Raw genomic sequence first — 25301 nt, 5'->3', positions numbered from 1 at the left:
ACTGTAATACTGTTCCCAGTTGTAACCATTGGAGGGGTAAGTAAGAGTAATAGTTTAATATGCTTATGTCATGTTTTAAAATGGCATTGTCTACTCTGTTTCATTTGATTTCATGTATAGGTCATGTATGGGAGATATTAGCTGAAGTTGTTGCCTTCATCATTCATTATACACCATTTTTAAAGCTTTATTATTTTTATTGCCCATGCTTGGTAATGTACCAGAGTATGAACACGGAGGAGCAATCAGAGCAATTACAGATTTTTATGATTTGTCTGCCTTCCTGTGTTTCACCAGATGTCTGCAGAAATATTTTATTATCGTAATCATGCATCCTCATATCCTGCAGCTTCCATTTGACAGATGCTTCATAGTTTGCAGAAACCTGTTGAAGCTGTGTTTGAAGTCACATAAAATACTTGTTCAAACAAAAAGGAGGGAATTCAGGTGCCAGATGCTGTTATGTCTCTAGTAACACTGAGCCTGTTTTCTTTGTACTATAACTCTCCTGAAACTAATTTGATATGAAGCAGCTACTTGCTACAACTACACTATGAGTTGCATCTTTGTTGAGGAGAGTCATACATTTCATTTTGATCTATGACACTCCTTCACACTTGAGCCTGAAAGAACTGTTAAATTTGGGGGATTTATTTAGAGTCATTGATGAATTAGGAAATAAGCAGTGATGGAAGAAGTATTCAGATCATTTACTTAAATAAAAGTAGCAATAACGCAACATAAAATTACTCCATTACAAGTAAATGTCCTGCATCAAAAATGTATTATTAGCAAATGTACTTAAATCAAAAATAAAAGTATTCAATGTTGTTATACTGTCGTATATTATGACTGATAATATTAGATTTTTATTGTTGATACACTAATGTGGTAGTAGTATTATTATACTGTTGTAGGTGGAGCTAATTTCTAACAATTTTATTTACTGTCAGGTAGTTGAATCTATAGCAATACATCATATTTTATAAATGTGTTTTTGTGTTAAATCTTAATTTGTAAAGTAAACAGTAATTACAGCCATCAAATAAATGTAGTGTACTGAGAATAACTGACTTTTGTTGATAATTTTAGAGAGTGACATGTCAGGTCGCATCCATGATTCAAACCCAGAACATCAGCAGTGGACGGCATATACCAGAACACCCACTTCACTTCACCTCACTTTACTTTACTTTAATGACCACACAACCAGAGTGAGTAGAATTTGCTTTTGGCACAGCATGGTCACATGGCTCAGTTCAGTGCAACTGGGAATAACTGACTTCATCAACCCCCATGTTCTGTACAGAACAAAAATTACTTCTAAAAGTCAGAGACAAGGTCAAAGTTAGCAACCAAAGCAGGTAAACAGACTCCTTGTCTCTGTTGTTCCTCTCAGCAGCCAGAGCAGTGAGTCAGTAACCAACGGCCTCACTGTGTTGGCCTGAATCCCTCCTTTCCTTTAGCCCATCAGTGGAAAAGCACCACACGAGTGGTGAGGTGGGGTTCTCTGACTGTAAAAGACCTCTCTGTCTGGGGTTTGGCCTGCAGCCAGGCAGCAGTAGCAGAGACGTGTCAGACCAGGTACACCAGGGAGGCGCGCTTCATAAACTCTACACTGAGCTTCAACTACTCAAGCTGAGAATCTTGTGATTCCTGAATGACATGCTGTAAATTAATGAGTTGTAAATCAGCAAAAATACAGCAACTTCTGAGCTTCACACGAGGACTTTAAGCCTTAAAGATAGAAGTTGGACTTTGACTCAAGAGTCATCATATAAAGTAGAGGAGAGAGAAACAGAGGCTATTTCACCCAACGGAAAGAGGAAGTGAGAACGAAGCCATGGCTATGTGGAGGACAGTGGGAGCTCTACTACTAATACTACATACTGGTAAGAGTAGATTTTTTACAACTATTTACACTGTAAAGTTACAAAACATGTTATAGTTGTGGACATATAGGACGGTGTAGTCCCTCATTCGTCCAGGAGTGTTCTATCGTAGAAAAGGTTTCAGTCGTAGTCATCTGGACACTGTTTTCAGAATCAAGACGTTTCGGCTCCCATCCGGAAGTCATTCTCAATTGTGAAAAAATGGGACGGGAACTGGAAACTGGGACGGGAACTTCTTCATCTGGACACTGTTATCAGAATTAAGACGTTTCGGCTCCCATCCGGAAGTCATTCTCAACTGTGAAAAATGGTCCGAGAACTCGACATATATTTGATTTATTAAAGATAAAAGTCTTACTGCATAGCTATGTAAGACCAATTGTCTTAGAGGTTGACTAAAATGTATTATGTAGCTCCCTGCCATCGATGTGTGTGTGTGTGTGTGTGAATGGGTGAATGAGAGGCAAAATTGTATTTATACAACGCTTTGGATAAAAGCGCTGTATAAATGCAGCCACTTACCATCATGATCATCATCTATACTGTAGTTTGACTATGCTGACCAGATAATTTTTCCAGTTGACCTCAATTTATCGCTCATGTATAATTGATATACTGTATCCTATTCATTGGCGCTAACGCTGGTTCGTAACCTTTTTTGCTTGCGAACCTTTTAAAGCAAAGCAACTCATGTCACAGGTTTCATGTTAGTTGTGAGCAGTTCAACCAAAGAATGATTTTCCCTTCTCAGTTTGTTTAATTTGGATTTTATAGAGGTCTGAAGAGGTCAAACTCTCCTGTATGTCATTAAAAAATGTGAGAAACATGAGAAAAGATACTTAAAAATGTGTTTTTCCTTCTTGTTACTCATCTTGTGATCCCTCAGATTTATGACCAATTGAGGGGTCCCGACTCCCAGGTTGGGAGGCACTGCACTAAGGCAGAAACTACAGTGGAAATGGCAGAATGTAGTCATAGTTGTTGTTGGATACTTTATTGTCTTACCTGTTGTCTGTCCTATATGTATGGTGGCACTCACTTTCCTCCCTGGGGGATTAATAAAGTATTTCATTTTGTATCGTACTTGAGATTACAGGATGTTTTCATGAATCATATGGTGGAATAGTTTAATAAGAGAATGATGAGTGGTCTCTCTGTGTCTCTCTCAGTGTTTGGTCAGCACAGCATCAGATGGTGCACCATCTCAGATGCGGAGCAGAGGAAATGTCAGGCCATGTCGCAGTCTTTCGCCGAAGTCTCCATCCGTCCGTCTCTCAGCTGTGTCAGCGGAGCGACAGTCGATGGCTGCGTTCAGAAACTAGAGGTCAGATTTTGACAACAGGAACTTTATTGAATAAACCTTTAAACCTTATTTAACTCAACATGTTTGAATAATTTGTGATTATGGTGCAGTACTTAGATTATTTTACAGTGCTTATAATCATACAGTCTCTTGCATTGTAAAATATCTTATTAATTTAGTCATCTATTAATTTGCATCAGTGAGGACAACAGAAGACTTGTTAAAAGCTAATAAAATACTTTGAGTGGCAGAACACACAATCAGGCATCAGATAACACGGCAGAAACTTTATGGAAGGTTGCAATAAACCTGTTAATAGGTGATACAGTTATCACACTGGGTTGTTACGACAACCACAATCTGGAAGATTTCTGATCTGAGAACAGGACCAGAAGCTGAACTAGGAGTAAATCGCAAGTGTTAATGTCACAACATGTCATAACATACATAGGGGAATGTATAATTCACACATTTATGTATGTTATAAGGAAACCCAATATCCCCAAAAATTATTCCACTCAAAAGCATGTCTAATCTGGTGTTGAATCTTTAAACCTCTTGTAGATCTGAGTCTGACAATCCTCATCTAACTTAGTTTAGACTTGGCTAGACTTTCATATTCTTATTTTAAGTGGAAAGATGTGGTTGTTTTCTTGCAAAACATTTTCTGTTTTGCAAAATTTTCAAAATCATCACTCGCACTGTTTCCTTATACAATGTTCTACAAGTTAATTAGCTGTCCATGTGATTCTTTTAGCAATGGGGCTCTTAATATTGAAGGTATTGTTGGTAAGTCCCTGATGTTTAAAACATCATTAACCTTTTTGTTTGCTGTGTCTCTGCAGAGAAAAGAAGCAGATGCCTTGTCCATGTTCAGCACTGATGTCTACAAACTAGGGAAGACTGCTTCCTTCAAGATGGCTGCCAGTGAATCAAAGGCTGATCGTAAGATTAATTTCGAAGCGTTTCAAAGCATCAAGGAGAGAAAAATCAGCAGCATTAAAGAATATATATATATATATATATATATATATATATATATATATATATATATATATATATATATACATATATATATATAGAAAACTCATATTGAACTGCCAACCTCTTACTGTGTAATTTTTTTAGAATTTACCTTTAGCCTTATAATGTTCTAGATCTGACATGAAAGCTTGTTTATGAGAAAATATAACAATTGATGACTCCATGTCACAAAAATTGACTGACCAGCATTTTACTAAACCACTATTGTAATACTGTTGTGTTGCCTGATGCTTGGTGAATACCTGTGATTGCTCTCCTGTCACGATGACACATTAGCGTTAAATTAGCTGTTTATCATGGGTAACCTGGAGTAAGCTAATGCAGGCATGTCCTGAGTTATTATACCTTTTACCCTGATTGTAATCTCTGTAAAGCATGTGGGATATTTCAAAACAGGAGTGGTTGTCTGCACTTTGATTTCTTAGATCATATTTCTGTTCCCTGATAATAAGAGTGCAGAGCCAGACTTTCATACTTTACAGTACATTGGTGTCAAAGTACTTACAGAACTTATTGTCATATATGTGTTAACACCTGTACTGTTGTTGCCTCAGGTACTGGTGCTTCCTACTATGCAGTTGCTGTGGTGAAGAAAGCAAATTCTGGTATCAACATCAACAACCTGGCAGGAAAAAAGAGCTGCCACACCGGTAAAGGCCGAACAGCTGGCTGGAATATGCCTTTAGGATACTTCATAGACCAGGGCTACATGTCTGTGATGGGCTGCAACATCCCACAGGGTAGGAATCATACATACTATACATACAACATACATACACGCACATAGGCCTACATTCAAAAAGCTGGAGAGACGTGTGTGTGTGTGTGTGTGTGTTCAGGTGTGGCAGATTTCTTCAACGCGAGCTGTATCCCTGGAGCAAATGAGGCTGGTGACCCTCCATCTCTGTGTCAGCTGTGCAAAGGAGATGCTAGCGGAGCACACAAATGTGAGAAGAGCAACAAAGAGAGATACTTCAGCTATGAAGGAGCTTTCAGGTAACGCACATTCGTACTCTGCGCTCACAGAAGTTACAGTTCTGCAGAACTATATATGTACATGTGGAGTGGATGTTGGAAGTGTATTTTTGTTCACGCCAAAGCCATCTAGATTCCTTCCTTTCCTTTACCATTACCAATATTAGTACAGGTTTTAACTTTTTAAATATTTAGATCCCTTATGTAACCAATTTCACCTTCAGGATATCAATCTAAGCCATAAGAACAGTTTGTTAATAATGCAATTTTATCTAAATGAATGTGCAGAAAACATTGGTACCACTTGCTTACTAGATGAAAAAAAAATTATAAATCATACATTATACATGATTATATAAAAAAAGCAGTTTTGGGATACAGCGATGGTGCTAGAAAAGTTTAAAGTTTTGTTGCACAGATATACTGTAGCACTATGATAAAGACATTTATCATAATGTCTATAAAACATTAATTGAGCATTTGAGCTAAATGCTAACGCTAGCATGGCAACACCCTCACAATGACAATGCTAACATGCTAATGTTTAGCAGGTATAATATTAACCATATTCACCATCTTAGTTTAGCGCGTTAGCATGCTAACAATGGTGGCATTAAAGGAAACGTCAGGGAACTGAAGTTTTTAAGATTCATCTTATGGGAACGATGAATGCCTGTAAAAAAAAATTAATAGCAATCCATCAAATAGTGGTGAACCCAAACAGCCAAATGACATGGCCATCCCTGGAGCCTCACTGCTAGCATGGCTGAAAACACATACAGGGCAATACCAAGGAGAGGCAGGGACAAAACATGTTAGCATCCTCTTTGTGAAGCAATAGGTTTTATGGAAAAAATGGAATTGAGGAATACTAACACTTTCCTTTGTTTCGGTGTCTGTAGGTGTCTGGCTGAAGATGCAGGAGAGGTAGCCTTCATCAAACACACGACTGTCGAGGAGAACACTGATGGTAATGTCTTACAGTAGTGACCCATTCAGCCATGTTGTTGTAGTCAGTTAGCTTATCAGCATGTCTGTTAGCTAACCAGTTATTTTTTTCAACAGGTCGTGGACCAACCTGGGCTAAACCACTGTTGTCATCAGACTATGAGCTGCTGTGTCGTGACGGCACCAGAGCTCCTGTCTCTCAGTGGAAAACGTGCCATCTAGTCCGTGTCCCATTTCGTGGGATTGTGGTCAGCAATGACATCACTCCCTCTGTGGTGTTGAACATGCTGACAGAGGGCCTGGTACGTCCAAACAGCTCAGTGGTAACACCCACAAACAGGGCTGCTGCTCACGTATCAATAGCACCTCAGTGATTAAAATGGACAGTTTTATTCATTCATTTTCCACCTATCACCTGAGTAGGCATGTACTGATAAAATCTCATAGTATCATTATCTTAAAATGTTCAATGTTATCTTGATAATTACCAAAATAAGGTCTAAACGGTTTTAAAAATTATATTACAAGACAATGCATGCGTGTCATATCGGTTATCATCCTATCCAGAAGTCCTGAGTTATCAAATAGTTGGATTTAGTTTTAGGTGTAAAAGTATCTTAAAACACTATCAATCAGACATTTAACCACATTACTGTTAGATTTTACATGTGAGATTAATAGAGTGTAACTTGTTGTCTGCAGGAAAAATCAAGCTTCAACATGTTTTCGTCTGCTGCGTATGGAGGAGGAACTGTACTCTTCTCTGAGTCATCCACCATGTTTCAGGGGGTGGAGTCGGACGACCCCCAGAAGTGGATGGGTCGCTTCTATCATAATGCTCTGAGAGCCATGGACTGTAAAGCTGAAGGTGAAACAAATGAATCAATCTATTTATCTATCGTACAACATCACACCAGATCATGACATTAAATTAAGTCCACATTTAAAACATGCCAAAAATTATTAGACTTTAGTTCAATTTACAAATCATTAAAGGGATATTAGAAGAATTTTGTTCTAACAAAAATATACTTATACCATATATTGTAAACCTAAACAATGCAAAACTACATTATAAATATAATTACGTAAAATTCTTTCAGCTTAACCAATGTTCTTATATGCAATAGAACACATAGATCTCACACATTAAACACATTAAGTGAACTGTGGAATACAATACCTGTTCCCACAACTGAGTAACAACACATGCATTTAAATTAATTAAATCTTCAAACCAAAACTGGTATTTCACCATTTCAAAAATAATGCCATACAGTTTACTCAGCAACTACTAGCCAACATTAGAATGAGTAAGTTATTAACAACTCCACATCAGAGGCTGTTCTCTCTCTTAGTAACATTTTTAACATTGCTATCAAACTGCACACTTAAGCCTCATTACCTTTACTGTCACTTCACACAACACACAGTAAAATACTTAAATGGTGCTTACAAATGAAAATGACTTTGTCTCTAGCAAAAATATTCCTGAGAAGCACGAGGCAGGTGAAATGCGGCTAACTTATTAGGAAAAAATGGCACTCGTGGCTTTCTTGGTCTGATATATTTATTTCTGTTTTAATCTGGTAAACTGGGCTACCTACTTACCCATCCATCTATCTTTCTTTCCTTCGTTACCACCCACCCAGGTGTCCTGCGGTGGTGTGTGTTGTCCAGCGGTGAGCAGCAGAAGTGTGCTGACATGGCCGTGGCCTTCCAAAATAAAGGTCTGACTCCAGCCATTAAGTGTGTCTACGGAGACTCTGTGACTGACTGCATGAAGAAAATCAAGGTAGCAGATGTTTCTTACTGAGGAACAGCTGCAGTAGGATTCATTCACTAAACATTAAACACTCATAACACTCATACACATAACATAAACAAACATTTTTTATATTGATTGCTTGGATTTGGTTATTTGAGATTTGTGACCAAGATATGTACTGAACAGGACATTTTACAGTCTTTGAAATGAACTTGCCTGTGCTCTCTGGTGGACAAACTATGAAATGGCGAAGCTGATTCTAAACTACCACAAACCAGAGGTGTGGACTCGAGTAATATGACTTGGACTGGAGTCAGACTCGAGTCATGAATGTGATGACTTAAAAAAAAAAGACCTGCACCTTGATCGTGTTGTGTGAGCAGGAGGGAAAGGTGCATTTGTCAGTGCAGACCAGCAGACAGACAACAGACAATATTTAAAATTATCATCATCATCAATTATCATCAATTTTAAATGTTGTAAAGTTTATTTGAAAGTAATGAATACATATTTTAACAAGACAAAGGGTCTACAGCCATGCTAGCAGCTCTGTGAGGCTGTACTTAGGCATAATGGTGCTTTGCGCTAAAATGCTAATATCATCATGTTAGCATGAACCAGGTTCACCATCTTAATAGCTTGTTAGCATGCTAATATTTGCTAATTACCACTAAACACAAAGTACAGTTGAGGCTGATGGGAATCTCATTAGTTTTGTATTTGGTCATAAACCAAAGTACTGGACAAATTAATATTTTGACCTGATGATGACGCTACAGGAAAAGTCAGAGTATCACCAAAGTGATTACAATTCATTCTGATGGGAATATGAATGTTTGTACAAAATGTCATTGTAATCCATAGTTGCTGAGACACTCAAAACCACAAATGTCAACCTGCTAGTGGAGGAAAAGTCAGAGGATAACCAAAGTCAGTAGGATTCATCCTCTGGGTACAATGAATGTCTGTATCAAATGTCATTGCAATCACTGCACTAGTTGTTGAGATATTACAGTCTGGACCAAAGTGGTGGACTGACCAACAGACATTGCCATCCATATGGCCATGCGTAAAACATCTGTCTTTCTGTAAATGTATTATACTAACTATAAAGTGGCATTAAATTTGGGCCCATAATGACTTGTTTGGAACTCGAAACACAAAGTTTAGGACTTGGACTTGACTTTGGACTTGTTGGACTTCACTTTGAGACTTGACAAGTAAGACTTACTTGTACTTGGTAAAATTATAACTTTGTCCCACAACTGCCACAAACATATCTTTACCATTTCTGTAGTTTTGCAATTTCTTGTCTGTCTTCTTGTCTTCCTGTCTCATAGAAATCTGTGACAACTAAATAAAAAGACCAACTGATGGCTTTTTTCTAGCAGTTCTGGCATCTCAACCTCTGTTCTTCCTTTTCATATTTGTGTAGGACAACGAGGCTGATGCCATCACTCTGGATGGAGGTTACATCTACACAGCGGGTAAAGAGTACGGCTTGGTTCCCGCTACCGGCGAGAGCTACACAGGTAAAAACACAAAAGCCTCACACTCACACAAACAAAGATACAGTCACACATTCTTGTTTTGAAGAAGTCAGATACAGTTTGGGTTGTTTTTTTTTGTCTCCAGAGGACCGTGATGGTTCCATTTACTATGCCGTTGTGGTGGTGAAAAAGAGTAGCCAAGACATCCGTAACCTTGACGACCTGCGTGGCCGTCGCTCCTGTCACACCGGATACGGTCGCACGGCTGGCTGGAACGTTCCCATAGCAACGCTGATGGAGCGAGGCCTGATCACTCCTGAGCATTGTCAGATACCCCAAGGTGAGTGGGATGTTAGTGTATGTGTATCTCTGTGTGTGTGTGTGTGTGTGTGTGTAGCAGAGGTGTGAGCTCGAGTTGTCAGAACTCATACAAATCCTGTGGTCAAATACTGAAAATCGATCAAATTTAAGAACATAGTGGAAAATGCTGTTCAGTTTCCCAAAGCCCAAAATGACGTTTTCACATAAATTTTGTCCAACCCAGAGATATTTTATTTGTATATATCTGTTTATTTAAAACAGAGATAAGCAGAAAATTGTCTCGTTTAATGTAAAAAACTGGAACCAGAGAATGGTTAGCATTTTTACTTAATTAATGACTTAAGAGATGAATGGATTATTAAAAGTGTTGATTCATTTTCTGTCAGTTCACTATTTGATAAATCAACAAATTGTTTCAGCAGTAGTTTTCTTGATAAACATTAAAACATTGAATCACTGAAAAATGTCAGAGGGCTCAAAGCCTTAAAGGATTTGTAATATATTGTTGCTGAGCATACATTCAATTTCCATAAATCTTCAAAAATAAACATGGCTTTGGTTTTACAGTAACATGTTAAACTTTGTAAATTGTGTAATCAGTCAACAGTAAAATAATAATCAGCTTAGGAATTTGGGCATATGTAGATAGTTGTCACTTAACAAACAATTTAGTATTGCACTTTCATAAAGTGGGGGTCTTCCAAGAGGCAGATTAACAAGAAGGTCATAATGCAACTCAATATCATCATTTGTGTTCATGTCATACTGGAGTTGGCGTAATTCCGAGTTTCGCACTCTGTAAATAGCATTCATGCCAACATCTAAGTCTTAATTACGACTGGGAAACAACAGGTTTTCTACTAAAAATTTGTAGTTTGCAAGCCCAATCCAATAGTTATTTTTTCAGACTTGACAAAGCTCCTCCAAAGCCACAGAAAACATTATAAAACTGTTGTCACAGGCTAATACTCTCTAAACTTCATGTGTAAATGATGGAATGACCCTTGACCCTATTTCTTCTATTTTGGGCAGAGCAGGTTATAAAACTTATTTGGTATAAAAGCCTGAATTTTCCTTCCAGTCTTTGACTTTCTATTTCCTGTTTCCCATGATGCTTAGCGGTGGCAGGGTTCTTCAAGCAGAGCTGTGTACCTGGTGCCAACCAGCCCGGTTTCCCTGGCAGCCTGTGTGGTCTGTGTGTGGGAGACAGCTCAGGACAGAACAAATGTGAGAAGGGAAAAGACCTGTATGATGGATACAACGGTGCTTTCAGGTACTACAAACTGCAACATCCCAAACCCCTGCACCTCATCAGGATTAGATATTTCACTTGTGTTTTCCCCATTCTGTATTCCTATTTCAAAATTTTCGTTTAATGATATCCATAATGTTATGATCACCGCTTTTAATTATTTCAACATTGTTTCTGAGAAATCGTGTTTTGTCCATCAGTTTGGCATGATGGATAGCTCTAAACACTACAGTTCCCTCGAGCCTTGGCCACCATTGCCAGGAAGAAGAAGCCAGTCAAAGACACGAATCAGAGCTGTAGCAAAAAACACAGCGCCATAGCTGCTGAATTCATCCAAAATCAACCCAGAATCCAAAAGTAAATTGATTATTGTATTTTCACTTTTCTCAACACTGTAATCTCAAGGTTTCACCCGCCATGTAACAGAATTTTAAGCTTGGTGATTGGATGTTTCTTGCTGCAATGCACCTTGGGAGTTGTAGTTAACTTCTCCCTTGAACTTTTTATGTATGCAGACTTCTATCAAAGAACCAGATATTTTGTTGCGCGAATGTTATGTGCTGTTGATTCAGCCGGGAGAGTTTCATGTTGATCCAAGCCGTAGAAGTACCCCAAACTGTCAGTCATGTAACTTTTATTTCTGGAAAAAGGGGTGCCCAAAATAGCCTCCCCGACTTAGCAACTCTGTTCCCTCCATTAGAAAAGTTACTTGAACTTATGCCACACGCTACATGTGTCCGTCTGTCTGTCCATTCAGGTGTCTGGCGAAGGGAGATGGAGATGTGGCTTTTGTCAAGCATTCTACTGTCTTTCAAAACACTGATGGTAAGACAACAAACTCCAAGACACAAAATTTTCTCCTTTTAAGGGTATCATAATTTTAAGGAACCTAATTAACCACCTCACTTTGTGTGTTTGTTCAGGTAACTCTGGTGAATCGTGGGCAGTGGATCTCCTGTCTACAGATTTCCAGCTTCTGTGTTCCCAGAACACTAAAGCAGAGGTCTCACAGTACAGACACTGTAACCTGGCCAGAGTCCCTTCCCATGCTGTAATGGTACGGGCCGACACCAACATCCACGCTATCTATGGACTCCTGGACCGCGCACAGGTAGGAGTTCGCACGTCTGTACTGTTTTTGAGTGAGTCAAAGGGTGTAAACCACCAAAATGCAGAAAAGATTAAAATTGATAATCCTTCACAGTAAAGGATTCACTTTTTGTCAAATTTATGTTATCGTCACATGAGATTCAAGATTCTTGGTGATGCATTCAAGGATGCTCTGACATCTGAGAATTAATAATTGGCTGCCAAAAAGCATCGCAGTGAGGAGCTATGTTGTCAGACAATCAAATAAAAAATAAAACATTGTGTGATTAATTGTTACATTTTAGTAGATGTATAAACACATCAAGAAATCATGAGTAGTGGGTGTAACTGTGTTGTGTTGTGTAGTGAACAAGGACCACACTTCCCGAGGTTATTTATTGCAAGGCATCAGCAGTGGCATTAGCATAACTTTTAGACTAATTTAGTCCATAACAAAAAGAGGAAGTAAAGTTAGCAGAGGTGCAACCCATACAGTTCATAAAATAAAACAAGTGCTATACTTCCTGTTAAAATGCAAAACATAGGAAAATGAGCGTATTCAACATTAGAACATTTATACTCTCACAAAAATACATTAACAGCACTTTATAAAGTGCATGAAAAATAGGACATATAACACTATAAGCGATAATGTGTACCCTTCAAAATAAAAGTCTCTGCTTAATCCATTTAGGATCTTACACAAAGTCCACAAAAACATCCACGCTATTACACATGCACACAGAGACATAATTATTGATTACATGTCCCCAATCATAAGTAGGTGAAATAGTTTCTGACATTAAAATAATTGCTTTTGAGCAGCCAACTCTCAACTCTCAGATGCTGACGTGTCCTTGAGCACACCATCAGGGAGCTTTCAAAAATGAGCCTTCTTGCTACAGGATTACTACGTGAGGATAACATAAATCTGACCAATAAATAAATACATAAATGATAAATAAATAAAGGTGACACAATGGACTGTACTTGTATAGTGCTTATCTAGTCTTCCGACCACTCAAAGCGCTTCACACTACACATCACATTCACCCCATTCATACACTGATGGCAGATGCAAACTGCTCATCAGTCCAAAGAAAAAAACTCATTCACACACACTCACACACCGAAGGCACACCCCTCGGGCCCAAGGACACTTCGACATGTGGGCTCGAGGAAGCCGGGATGTTCAGTGTCGTAGATTAACGGTTCCTCAGATAAGTCTCATGTCTCTGCAAGTGTGTTTATTGAGTTTCTCTTTATCTCTGTTTCCCTGTAGACATATTTTGGCAGTGATACAGGTTCTGGTTTCAGGATGTTTGACTCGCAGGCCTACAAGGGCACAGATCTCATCTTCAAAGACTCCACTGTTCGCCTCGTGGGTGTTGGTGACAGAAAGACCTACCAGGAGTGGCTGGGCCAGGGTTACATGGACTCACTGGTCAACATGGAGTGTAACTCATCAAGTGCAGGTAAATTTCCCAAAATGTCAAACTGGGAAGAAGTTCAACCCTGTCTAATATTCAGTAGGCCTATATTACAGCACAGGCTGATGTTTAAGCCAACTGTGTGGACAATACAAGCAGTAACAATTATGTCACCTTGTTTTGACGTGTGAATAAAGCGCTCCCTTTATCCAATAAGTGTAAATGTAAAAGAAAATGATGACATGCTGTGGTGAGATGTTTTTTTTTTTTCTTCTTGTTACATCAAAATCCAGCCAGGGATGTCTGAGCCATTACAGATGATATAATGGAAAAATGGATGAACAATGTAGCAGCCCCTTGAGTTTACCGGTATAATTAATAATATAAAAAAATGCTTAAGTGCAGCGGTGAAATGAATCATTCTCCTAAATTTTGTCGGAAATAGCTGTACCTGACACATTAAGTTATATGGATGGACAGAGAAATGAAGATTGATGAAGGAAGATTGATTCATAAAGGAGACTATAAGACAGTTTCAGTGGTGGAAAGTAACTAATTACAGTTACTCAAGTACTGTACTTAAGTACAAATTTGAGGTATTATTTTCTTTTCTATGCCACTTTATACTTCTACTCCACTACATTTCAGAGGGAAATATAAATCATTTTACTCCACTACAATTATTTGACAGCTTTAGCTACTTTACAAATTAAGATTTTTACACACAAAAACATATGAAAATGTGCAAGTACAGCTGAAACAATTAGTCGATTAATCGACTGATGAAAAATGTATTAAGACATTTTTCATGTAAAAACATTTCATGGTTCCAGCTTCACAAATGTGAGGATTTGCAGCTTTTCTTTTTAATAATTTTAATTTATTTTTAAAATAATTTTGAGGTTTGGACTATTGGTTGGACAAAACAAACATTGTGAAGGTGTCACTTTGGGCTCTGGCTAATTGTGACGGCATTTTCACAATTTCACAAATCAATCAATCGATTAATCGAGAAAATAATCAGCAGATGAATCCATAATGAAAATAATTATTAGTTGCAGTCCTATTAAAAATAGTTCAAAATGCAGCTCAACCAACTACAACAGTAAAATCCTGCTTTTACATTATTGCATGTGTAATAATAATCTACTGATATAATATACAGTATACTAGTATAATAGTACTTTTAATACTTTCCTGATAATACTTACATACTTTTACTTAAGTAACATTTTCAATGCAAGACTTTTACTTGTAACAGTATTTTTACAGTGTGTTCTCTTCCTCTTACAGTGATGTCCTCTGTATGGCTGCTGCTGATGGCCCTGTTCGGCTTCATGCTGACCAACCTCTTGATGTAAAGACACAATATGAGACAGGTGTCCAGCCTCTCCTCCTACTCCCTTCCTCCCCCATTTTCTCTATTCCTCACCCCTCACTTCTTTACATTTCCTGTATATTACCCACTCCTATCCCTGAGTCTGTGTTTGTATCTTAAAACTGCATCATTTCTACATGATTGTGTGTTATTTTAATGTACGAGAGGATGGCATGTTGGAACTGCCTTTGGATTTAAATGGTGCTAGTGTTGAAGGAAATGAGGCACAAGGTCTCTTGTTTTTGTGGCAGAGGAGAGAGGTGGTTGCCAAAGGAATCAGACATGTTGAGAGAAGATGTTGCTGCCACTATGTTTACTGAAGGTGAGCTGCCATATCAGTGTGTATGCTGCCACCTGTTACATTGCTTTAGCGGCTAGTGCATCCCTGTCTCTCCAAAGCTAGTTGTACAAAGAACAAACAATCTCATTTTTAGAAACTCAAATGAGCCACAGATAATGTTTTAACTTCTGGTTTACCACAGAGAGTGGTGCTCATGACATAAAAAAAAAAATTACATTCAAAAAACAGTAACATTTGTTCTCAGAAATGCTGGATAATTCACAGAACACACTGTCAGCATGTATAGAGGTACATTTAAATTTCTGGGGGGGTTTTGTAATGTAGATGAATTGACCCTTTAACCTAAGGAGCTCAGCTAGCAGCAGTAGCATGGGTAGGAAGTTTACTTCAATGTGATTAAATCAATGTGTTCAATCACAAAAAAACAAACCCACCAACCAATGCAACCTTAAAGCTTTTCTCCCTGGTACCTTTAAGACTGTATTGATTCTAACCTGCTGTAACTGATCCCAGGTCAGCGCCCCCATTTTCAAAGGCTTCTTGTGAATATAAAAGTCAGATTGGTGTTCTGCTCTGCTGCCACTTGCTCTATGAGTACTACTAACAAACATGGCCTTCCCTTAGTTTAGGCTGTGTTTCTACTATAAGCTAATGCCATATCAGTGAATATGCACTAGTGTTGCCTCCACAGAACTGTGCTGGGGATGGTGTGATGATGAGTGACTGAGTGTTTGTCCATAGGCTGTCTGCATCATGTATTCTCCTGAAATATCTAAAAATCAATCAGATAAATACTTTTATTCATCTGGTTTAACCCAATATTTGATCAAGCCTGCTTGCAGCTGCACACTAAAATCTCTTGCTATGTATTTTCTGGCTATTCTCTTATTATTGTTACTAATCTGATGCTTTTAGATGTAAACTGCTTTAGCAGCAGATAGACAGCATACCTCCCACCTGCAGCCATTTTTCACACCTTTTTAGCATTTAAATTTATACATTTGGACACAAATGGAGTGAGTAACTCTGACATACTAGTCAGGTTCCATCTGATTTTAGGAGAACATAAAGAAAACATCCTGTGGTTTGTGCTGGAGAGTGAATGAGGTTTTGTTTGTCTGGATGGTTTAAGTGAAAGAGGAGTTCTTGTCAGTTGAAGAAACACAACTTAGAAAATGCCATTTTACTTGAGTTGTTTGACTTAATGTAAGAAAATTGATTATTTTGGTTTGGAAAGGGATTTGGCTTAATGTCTTTAATCATGCAAGAGTGTCAAAGGAACAAAACACAGTTAAAAGAAAATAATCATTTAAACTATTCTAGTCTCATGTCCAACTCAAACAACTCACTCCAGAAATGTCTCTTTCTAACTCAAACTAACCAGTTCTTGCCATATGTACTGTACTTCCTGCTGCTTGATGCTGTTTCCCGTTTTAAAATGTTGATTTGGATGTGTATTTTCCTATGTTGAGAGATTTATTTTTATATGAAGTTCAGGTGCCATATCAGTGTATATGTACTGACTCATGCTGCCAGAGACAAATGCCCTTCTCTTCCTCCTGATTGAGATTTATTTCTATTTGAAATGATGTAACATGTAACTAATATTTAGTTGCCAGGCCAGTGCGTCTGCATAAGTATTAATACATAAAGCTTCTTCATGAGCTGTTTTCTGTGCTTGTTCAAATGAAATAAAGCTATGTACTGCAAAACACATTCTTGAGCTATTCTTTTTGAGAATGTATTGTTATTAATCTTGATTTTCTGCAAATGTTTCAAACTGTTTCTCTCCTCTGATCAACTGTGTCATATGAGGATCTTTGTCATGTAGCAGTTCTATTATAGGCCTTTAACTCATGCCACAGCTACTAGAAGCATTTTGTTTCCATTTGCATCAGAATAAGTGTATTATGGCTGCATTTCCTCAGACACAAAGGTTTTCATTTTTAGCCTCCTGAGGCTAAAATCAAATCTGCTCTCACGTCTTTGGAGACCAAATAAGATCAACAGTAAAATTTGTTCATTTTTTTTCTTTCTGTGTTTTAAAGTAGTGAAAGTAGAGCTGCAACTAACGATTATTTTCATAATTGATTAATCTGCCCAGTATTTTCTTGATTAATCCATATAACATCAGAAAACAGTGGGAAAAGCCTGTCAGAAGAGCCTAAAGTGAGATGTCTTGTCATTATCACATCTTGTTTTGTCCTACCAAAAGTCCAAAACTCAGATATTCAATTAACTAGCTAAGACAAGAAAAAGTAGCAAATTCTCACATTTGAAAAGCTGACCATTACATTTTTGCTTGAAAAATTACTAAAACAATTCATGAATCATCAGAATAGTTGCCAAATCATTTTCTGACAACCACCTAATTGATTTATCATTGCAGCTCTAAGTGACAGTAAAATATACAGTAACTGGGTCGAGGTATTGTCAAGGCCAAAGGATGGATGGAATATATATATGCTCTGACAAGGCCACTGGTGTACATTTATGCAGGTGACACTACAAGCTGAATCATTCTGAATCCACTTTTGCCACCGCAGTGACCAAATGTCACACGGAGCAATAAAATGTCGTCTTATCTCTACTTAAATTCCTTCCAGAGTTTCATATTGCTGACATTGACCTGCTGGAGTTGTGAAAGCAAATGAACTGAGTTCTAACTTGAAGGCAGTGAACTATGAACTTCACTCCTGACTCCGCACTTCTCTCTGGATTACTGTCTCTCCGTGGATTACAATCATTGCAACTCTGATTTACGGGACATGGATCTAATGTGCAATAAAGGCACATTACGTGTAATATTGTGGACATAATCATTGAACTTTTTGAATGACCCATATACACTTACCTGTACGTAGGATTTGGTATTGTACATACATAGCTATATACCAATTCTCATACACATCTGTGATCCCTACCATTAACCTGTTAGATTTTTAATTATGATACTTACCGTTAACCTGTTAACATTTCTGGCATTGTGTAAATTTGTTTTTTTTGCACCTTACTGATAATCTTTTATTTGTATATTTTGTTTGTTCCTACTTTGTACTGCAGGCGCTTCACAACAGTTTGTCGGGGGATAAATAAAGTACTATGTTAAATCTGACACTACTTTTCTTACAGTCAGTTCCTGACATTAGTCCACACCTCAATAGTTGCATTCACATAAGCACACAAAAATTATGTTTTTAAGATCTAATTTAACCATCTTAACTTGGACAATTTAGTTTCCATATATTTTTCTCGTTAAACTTGCTTTATGTCCTTAAAATTAACATATCAATGGAAAATAATATCAATGGACACTGTCTAGCAGTCAAAGTGTTGTTATAAATTATAATCTTTATTTATGTAGTCAGAACAAAATAGTGAATTTGTTGTCTATATATACACACACCACTATATCTCACTATAAGTACATTTTAAACCAATAAAATTATTTACCAAGACAACTTCATGTACAGATCCATAAAAGCTCTTCAGCAGATTGGTGTCATAGGTGCATGAATGTGCACATCGGTGGACGCAATACTTTTGTCAGAACATCGTTAGTTGAGCTACCAGTACGTGGTTCTGTATCATAGATTAATGTGAAGAAGCCATCAATAAAAGGCAGTTCCAGGAGTCTGTTGAATTGTCAGATTACTTCAGAGAAGTGCACTTAACCTTTCCACACTAATCCCAACTTCCACTTAGTTTATAGTTCCTACTTTTCCACAGGCTTTCTGAAAGATCAAATAAACACCATGTGTCCATGTGTTCACTGAAATGTGAATACAGTAAATTTATTTTGTTAACCACAGTTTATCATCATTTATCTGAACCTCTCCACATTATTAACAACCACCATTCCTGATTGCGAAGTGATCAGTGTCCAACATGAAGCCACATTCTGATGTTTGCAGATAACCACCACACTGCTGTCATGCATTGCTGAGGCAGATTGTTTATACATCACGTCTCCTCAGCTCTCCTTAAAGCATTGTTTCTTCCATAGACAGTTAGGTGAGGATACAAAAACATGAGATGTTGTCAGCTTGCCAAAAAGCTTTATTATCAGCCAGTCTGTCCTCTTTATTTCTTGATCTGTCTGGAGCCGTCCTTCCATCCCTCCTTCACTTCATTCACAAATGTCTCTCTGACTTTCCTGAGGCGGCTGCCCAACTCTCCCAGGTCACCGGGGACTCTGTCGGCCTCCGCCCGGACCTGCCGCAGCGTCTGGGAGCGCATGACCCGCTCCGAAGCGTCCCGGCCGGCTATCTGAGCCTTGGTGATGGCGTACGCTGTGATCTGGGCCGCCCTGCGAATCGGACGGGACTCTGCCAACTTCTCAACGACATGGTGGTTGTTGATGAGGTTAAATAACATACGAGCGAGCATTTTGTCGAGTGTTTCCCAAAGATCCTTGTCCGACCTGACACGTTAGCTTACCCAGCTAACTTAGCTAGCTGTCCAACCCTCGTGTATTTCAGCCCTGTAATGACACCAACGTTTATCGTTAGTTGGCTGAAGACATAAATTCGTCTACGGTAGCTTGTACTGTCATATATGTTGCGGCTGTGGTGTAAATGTAAATAACAACACATAAAAAAAGTTGACTTACTTCAGCTGAACGAGGTGACCGCTTGGTGTAGTCTATGGTTGCAAAGGATGACATAATAGACTGTGGATGATGTTCTTCTTCTTCTTCTTCTTCTGCTGCTGCTGCTGCTTCTTCTTCTTCCTCTTCGTAAAGGTTTATGGCGGTTGGCAATCAACGTTATGGTGCATTACCGCCACCAACTGGAATGGAGTGTGGATCGGGACTCTAACTATACATTCATTAATAATTAAATAAAAGAAAAGAAAATGAGAAAAATCAATCAAAAGGCTCACTGTATCTCAGATTTGACAAGCCTACAGTGGTTTTTGATGTACACGTAGTCCAGAGGTGGAATGTAACTAAGTACATTTACTCAAGTAATGTACTTATGTACATATTTTAAGGTATCTGTACTTTACTTAGTATAGAGTATTTCCATTTCATGACACTTTCTCATTTCTCAGAGAAATACTGTACTCTTTATTCCACTACAATTATCTGACAGCTTTAGTTACTAGTTACTTTACAAATTAAGATTTGACATACAAAACACATGAAGAACTTTTAAAACATGATGCAAAAAATTAAACTACCCAACAGTACATAATAATTGAGCTTAAATGATTAGTCAATTAATCAATTAGTTGATTGGTCTAATTGATCACTGTATGTTTTGATAACTGATTAATTGTCAAAGTTATTCTTCATGCAAAAATGCCTGAAACATTTCATCAAATGTGACAATTTGCTGCTTTTCTTCGTCAGTAAACTGAATCATTTTGAGGTTCGGTCTGTTGGTCGGACAAAACACGTAAAGGCGTTTCAAGGTGTCACCTTGAGTTCTGTTTAATTGTGACTATAATATAGAGTAAATGGATTGATCAAGAAAATGACCAGCAGATTAATCCATAATGAAAACAATCATTAGTTTCAGCCCTATATCAAATAGTTAAAAAATGTACTTCACCTCAACCAAGTACAAGAGAAAACTGCTGCTTAAATATTAATGCATGAATAATAATAACAATTTATTAGATAAACTATATAAACTCACAGGGGCCATTTCTCTGCATTGTGTACTTTTACTTAAGTAACGTTTTCAATTTAGGACTTTTACTCATAATGGAGTATTTTTACAGTGTGGTATTGATACTTTAACTTAAGTAAAGAATCTGAATACTTCCTCCACCACTGATGTAGTTTGATGGGGTCTGGGTGGAGAAAAAGCGGAGAAAAAATGTTTCTTTGACTAAATAAATCCATCTTAACTCAAGATCCACTTCCTAGCTTTTTCCAGATGGAGTTTTCTCCGATGTCATCAATGGTGGGTGAAGTATTCAGATCCTAAGTAGAAGTACTAGTACCACAATATTAAAATACTCAATTACAAGTAAAAGTAATTAATTAAAAATCTTACTTAAATAAAAGTACAGAACTATTATCATCAAATAATACTTAAAGTATCAAAGTACTTGTTATATGACTTATTGTTCGAGTATTGCTGATGCATTAATATGTAAGCAGCATTTTAATGTTGTAGTCATTTGAGGTAGAACTAATTTTAACTACTTTACGCACTTTTGGTGGTTTAATCTATTACAATGCATCATACCTTATAAGCTTATCTTATCTTATTATTATGTGTTTTGAATAAAAATGTTAACTACTGCTTTAAAATAAGTGTCGAGTAAATAAAGTTGTTTAAAATGAAAATACTCAAATAAAGTAAAAGTACCTCAAAACTGCACAGTAGCTTACTTCAGTAGATTGACTAATACATGCATAGAGATTCCTTTCAAAACCTCTATTCTGTATTAAACTTCACAGAGGAAGACCATGAGACGCAGCTGAAAGTTCCCGACAAAGCTAGTGTTCGGATCTTTTTAAAAGCACTTTATTGCAAGAGAGCACACATGTCTGATTGTTTACATTGAACTCTTACATTGAGGCTACATATATTTTTGCTATAACAAAAAAACAACAACATAAAAAGCAAAGTTATCACATATTTTAAGTAGCCTAAGTAAATCTAGGGTCAAGATTATTTGGTCAGCCTACTATTTCGAAGGTCAAGGTTCTTGTTTTACACCTTTAAGTGGTTTAACAATTAAAAGCAGCAGAGAAATTATCCTTTAAATTTCCCTTTAACTCACGAATCCTTATCCTTACGAATCTGAAGCTAACTTCAGCTTTGTGACAGACTGTTTTCCGGACATTTTTGCGTGTAACACCAGCCGGTGAAATACGTCCGGGGTCTTTCGTACGTACATCCTCTTTAGATAACACATTTCCCTGCTCATTTCCCAGCTCATTTCCCTTATTCATCCTCCACAAACTCACCACTGGTCGTTGAGCTTAGTCTTCACCAAACTAAACCCTTTCACACCCGGAAACTGTGAGTGGACTGCAGCCATGCGGGTGCTTCTGTTGTTCGCCGTGACGGTGCTGTCTCTGAGCCCGGTGGCGGTGAGCGGAGCCGAGAAGAAGAAGCTGCAGATCGGCATCAAGAAGCGAGTGGACAACTGCCCCATCAAGTCCCGCAAAGGAGACGTGCTGAACATGCACTACACGGGCAAGCTGGAGGACGGCACCGAGTTCGACAGCAGCATTCCCCGCGACAGGCCCTTCACCTTCACCCTGGGCACTGGCCAGGTGATCAAAGGCTGGGACCAGGGCCTGCTGGGAATGTGCGAGGGCGAGAAGAGGAAGCTGGTCATCCCCGCCGAGCTGGGCTACGGAGACCGGGGAGCTCCTCCGAAGATCCCCGGGGGAGCGACGCTCATCTTCGAAGTGGAGCTACTCAGCATCGAGAGGAGATCCGACCTTTGATGAAGAAGAGATGGCAAGGAAGGCAACTTTCAAAACGTGAGTTATTACAGATGTGTGCCGCCTTGCTTCTGAAGAACCCTCCTGGCTAGACAGTGATTTGCGCTGCTTTAGATGCATGGCTGGATTAACCTGATTGGGGTCCCGAGATCAAGTGAGCTGTTCGGGCCCTATATTTACCCCCCTTATTCCTGGAGTAAAACATGGCCTCAGCTTTCCCGTGAGGCAAACTGATTTAGGAACATGTACCATGTAAGCTCGATGTAAAGTATTTCTGATTCTGATGTAAGCTCAATATCAGCTGAAAAATAAAGGTCTTAAAACTAGATCTGTACTCAGAGCACACACATCAAGTTTAGGTAATACAGCTGGATCCAGCTTAAAGGGACGGTTCACCCCAAAATCAAAAATACACATTTTTCCTCTACCTGTAGTGCTATTTATCCATCTAGATTGTTTTAGTGTGAGTTCTCGAGTTTTGGAGATATCGACCGTAGAGATGTCTGCCTTTTTTTAATATAATGGATCTATATGGCACTCGGCTTGTGGTGCTCAAAGCCCCCAAAAAAAAAATTTAATAAATAAAAACTCAACAGCAATGTCTCTTTCCAGAAATCATGACCTGGTTACTCAAGATAATCTACAGAGCTTGTTCTGAGCAGTTTCATGTAGGAACTATGGGTAGAGAGTAAATAGTTCCTACATGAAACTTTATTTTTTGTTTGTTTGTTTGCCTTTTTCTGTTTTTTCTCTTTGTTTGTCTGTCCCTTGTGTATTTTATCCCTGTTTCAATCATTGTTGTATCTGTAAAATCACTACTGCTAAAAAAAAAAGCATTCAACTTGCGAAACACAGGGTTTTTATTGTGAAGTACTCATAGGAAATATAGGAAATAACTCTGTATTTGTCACAGAGGTTAGCGCTAACCACCTTAGTTTGGCAAAAATTAGTCTACAAAACAAGCCAATGTTATTTTTTAGCATTTTTTGACAACTGATCAGTTTTGAATATTTCAGAGTAATGGAACAAGGAGCTGTACAGCTGCAGGCGACAGGAAGTGAAAGAAGTACTGTTTTGGTATAGGTGCCGAAACTCCAGTGTTGTATCAGTATCAGATTTCGATACCCAGGCCTTATTAGAAGTAGCATCAACTGGTAAAATTAATAAATACTGAATAACAACTGTTGGCATCTTTAAATATTTTAAAACATTTATGACGTGAATGTTTAGTGGACTGTAATTTTATTTCAGGTTCCAGGAGCTGCTGCAGCATTAAGTGGAGATCGTCTGACCTCTGATGAAGACTACATGGCAAATCTGAGAGTAGAGTTGGCAACCCCACGGCAGAGCCACTGTCCTCCTTTCACTGGCTTTGCTTATTGTGCTCTGATTTATTGAAGTTATTATATGATACAAGAACTGACTGTATGTCCTTGCTAAACATTAGTAGAATTGACAGTGAGCAGCTAAACTCAGTATTTGGCCAGGGGCTGATTAAGTCATGCCCTGCCGTTTCATCTCACTTTTGTTTTTAATGTTCTGTGATTTATAAGCAGGTTCATTAATATCTCTACATTATTTTCACTTAATAATTGAGGTTGTTGATTTAGTCAGATTAAGATAAATATTAGATGTTTTTGTTCACTTTAAATATTTCAATTATGATAATAAAATGTTGACCTTACAGGAAACGCTGCAGTCTGAAGTGGTTTTGTTGGACACGAAAACACAAGTTTTACAGTTTTCCTTGGCTTCACTTACTTTTATGTGTATTTTATGGCTCTTAGTCATAACAAATGCCGCATGAACAAAATACAAGAGGTTTTTTTCTGATTTGCACTAAGTTTGAAACCTCTGTATGTCTCATGTATGGTGTATAGTAGACCTATAGTTGGGTAGTGCAGTCTATAAAGCGCTATGTTAACACTTTTAAAAGTCATTTGTGAAGTCTGATTTATGCACTGAACTATTCTTGTAATAACACCCTATAAACGTACTATAACACTTAATCATTAAACTTACAATTTTGCATGTTGTAAGGGGCAAATCCTTTGTGAATAAGACCAGTTTTTTGACATGTGGTCTTGATCAGAGTCAGACACAAGCATATTAAAAGGCGTTCAATCAGAAAGTAAGGAAAGAAAACTAATAGTTTTTTTTAAATATCTGAAAAATATAACGAAAAAATTAGTAAAATATCCAGGGGGGAAAATCTGTAAAATATCCAAAAACTATTAGTTAAATATCTGGAAAAATATTAGTAAAATATATGTTAAAAAACTCCATAAAATATCTAACAAATATTTTACAATATATATGAAAAATATTGGTATAATATTCCGAAAAGAAAAGTAAAATATTCAAAAAATATTAGTAAAATATCCAAACAAATATTTGTAAAATATCTTAAATATATTGGTAAACTATCCAAATAATATCTGGGGGAGAAAGTAAAATATCATTAAAATATTTGAAAAATATTTGAAAATTATTAGTAAACTATCAACAACAAAAACAAAGACTCACAGGATAAAATGGCAAGTCAAACAAGAGGACCAGTCTATCAGTAGCCAATGACAAAAATGATAGCAGCCAATAGTGTGGCACCACATCTCACAGTTCAACTTCCAGCTTGCAATAGTCATGTGACTTTGCACAGTTTAAAATGCCAAGCCCACAGAATTGGATTTAGC

At 37.7% G+C, this 25301-nt stretch overlaps 3 protein-coding genes across 3 annotated transcripts; 2 read left to right on the top strand and 1 right to left on the bottom strand.

The window, feature by feature from the left end:
* The first annotated feature begins 1575 nt into the window (after positions 1-1575).
* Positions 1576-16905, top strand: meltf (melanotransferrin). The gene is made up of 16 exons (XM_044200994.1): positions 1576-1892; positions 3062-3216; positions 4041-4140; positions 4794-4979; positions 5079-5235; positions 6117-6184; positions 6280-6464; positions 6865-7030; positions 7815-7957; positions 9366-9462; positions 9566-9760; positions 10861-11014; positions 11751-11818; positions 11917-12104; positions 13365-13557; positions 14806-16905. The coding sequence occupies exons 1-16, from the start codon at positions 1844-1846 to the stop codon at positions 14871-14873; spliced, it is 2172 nt and encodes a 723-aa protein (XP_044056929.1). The 5' UTR covers positions 1576-1843; the 3' UTR covers positions 14874-16905.
* A 1617-nt stretch (positions 16906-18522) lies between these two features.
* Positions 18523-19961, bottom strand: LOC122878319 (protein NCBP2AS2-like). Its single transcript, XM_044200996.1, has 2 exons — positions 19804-19961; positions 18523-19674 (listed from the first exon to the last, which is right to left on the bottom strand). Exon 2 carries the CDS (start codon positions 19578-19580, stop codon positions 19275-19277), a length of 306 nt encoding a protein of 101 aa, XP_044056931.1. The 5' UTR covers positions 19581-19674; positions 19804-19961; the 3' UTR covers positions 18523-19274.
* A 2069-nt stretch (positions 19962-22030) lies between these two features.
* On the top strand, positions 22031-23999 carry fkbp2 (FKBP prolyl isomerase 2). Its single transcript, XM_044200995.1, has 2 exons — positions 22031-22647; positions 23860-23999. Exon 1 carries the CDS (start codon positions 22195-22197, stop codon positions 22609-22611), a length of 417 nt encoding a protein of 138 aa, XP_044056930.1. The 5' UTR covers positions 22031-22194; the 3' UTR covers positions 22612-22647; positions 23860-23999.
* The last annotated feature ends 1302 nt before the right edge of the window (positions 24000-25301 follow it).

Source organism: Siniperca chuatsi, linkage group LG6 (genome assembly GCF_020085105.1).
Source record: "Siniperca chuatsi isolate FFG_IHB_CAS linkage group LG6, ASM2008510v1, whole genome shotgun sequence".
Lineage (NCBI taxonomy): Eukaryota > Metazoa > Chordata > Actinopteri > Centrarchiformes > Sinipercidae > Siniperca > Siniperca chuatsi.
This window is presented reverse-complemented; position numbering and strand designations above follow the sequence as displayed.

Coding starts and splice junctions, on each gene's coding strand:
- meltf (XM_044200994.1), top strand. CDS start 1,844: ATGGCTATGTGGAGGACAGTGGGAGCTCTACTACTAATACTACATACT. Junction 5,236..6,116: donor AGCTATGAAGGAGCTTTCAG/GTAACGCACATT, acceptor CGGTGTCTGTAG/GTGTCTGGCTGAAGATGCAG. Junction 7,031..7,814: donor CATGGACTGTAAAGCTGAAG/GTGAAACAAATG, acceptor CCACCCACCCAG/GTGTCCTGCGGTGGTGTGTG.
- LOC122878319 (XM_044200996.1), bottom strand. CDS start 19,580: ATGCTCGCTCGTATGTTATTTAACCTCATCAACAACCACCATGTCGTT.
- fkbp2 (XM_044200995.1), top strand. CDS start 22,195: ATGCGGGTGCTTCTGTTGTTCGCCGTGACGGTGCTGTCTCTGAGCCCG.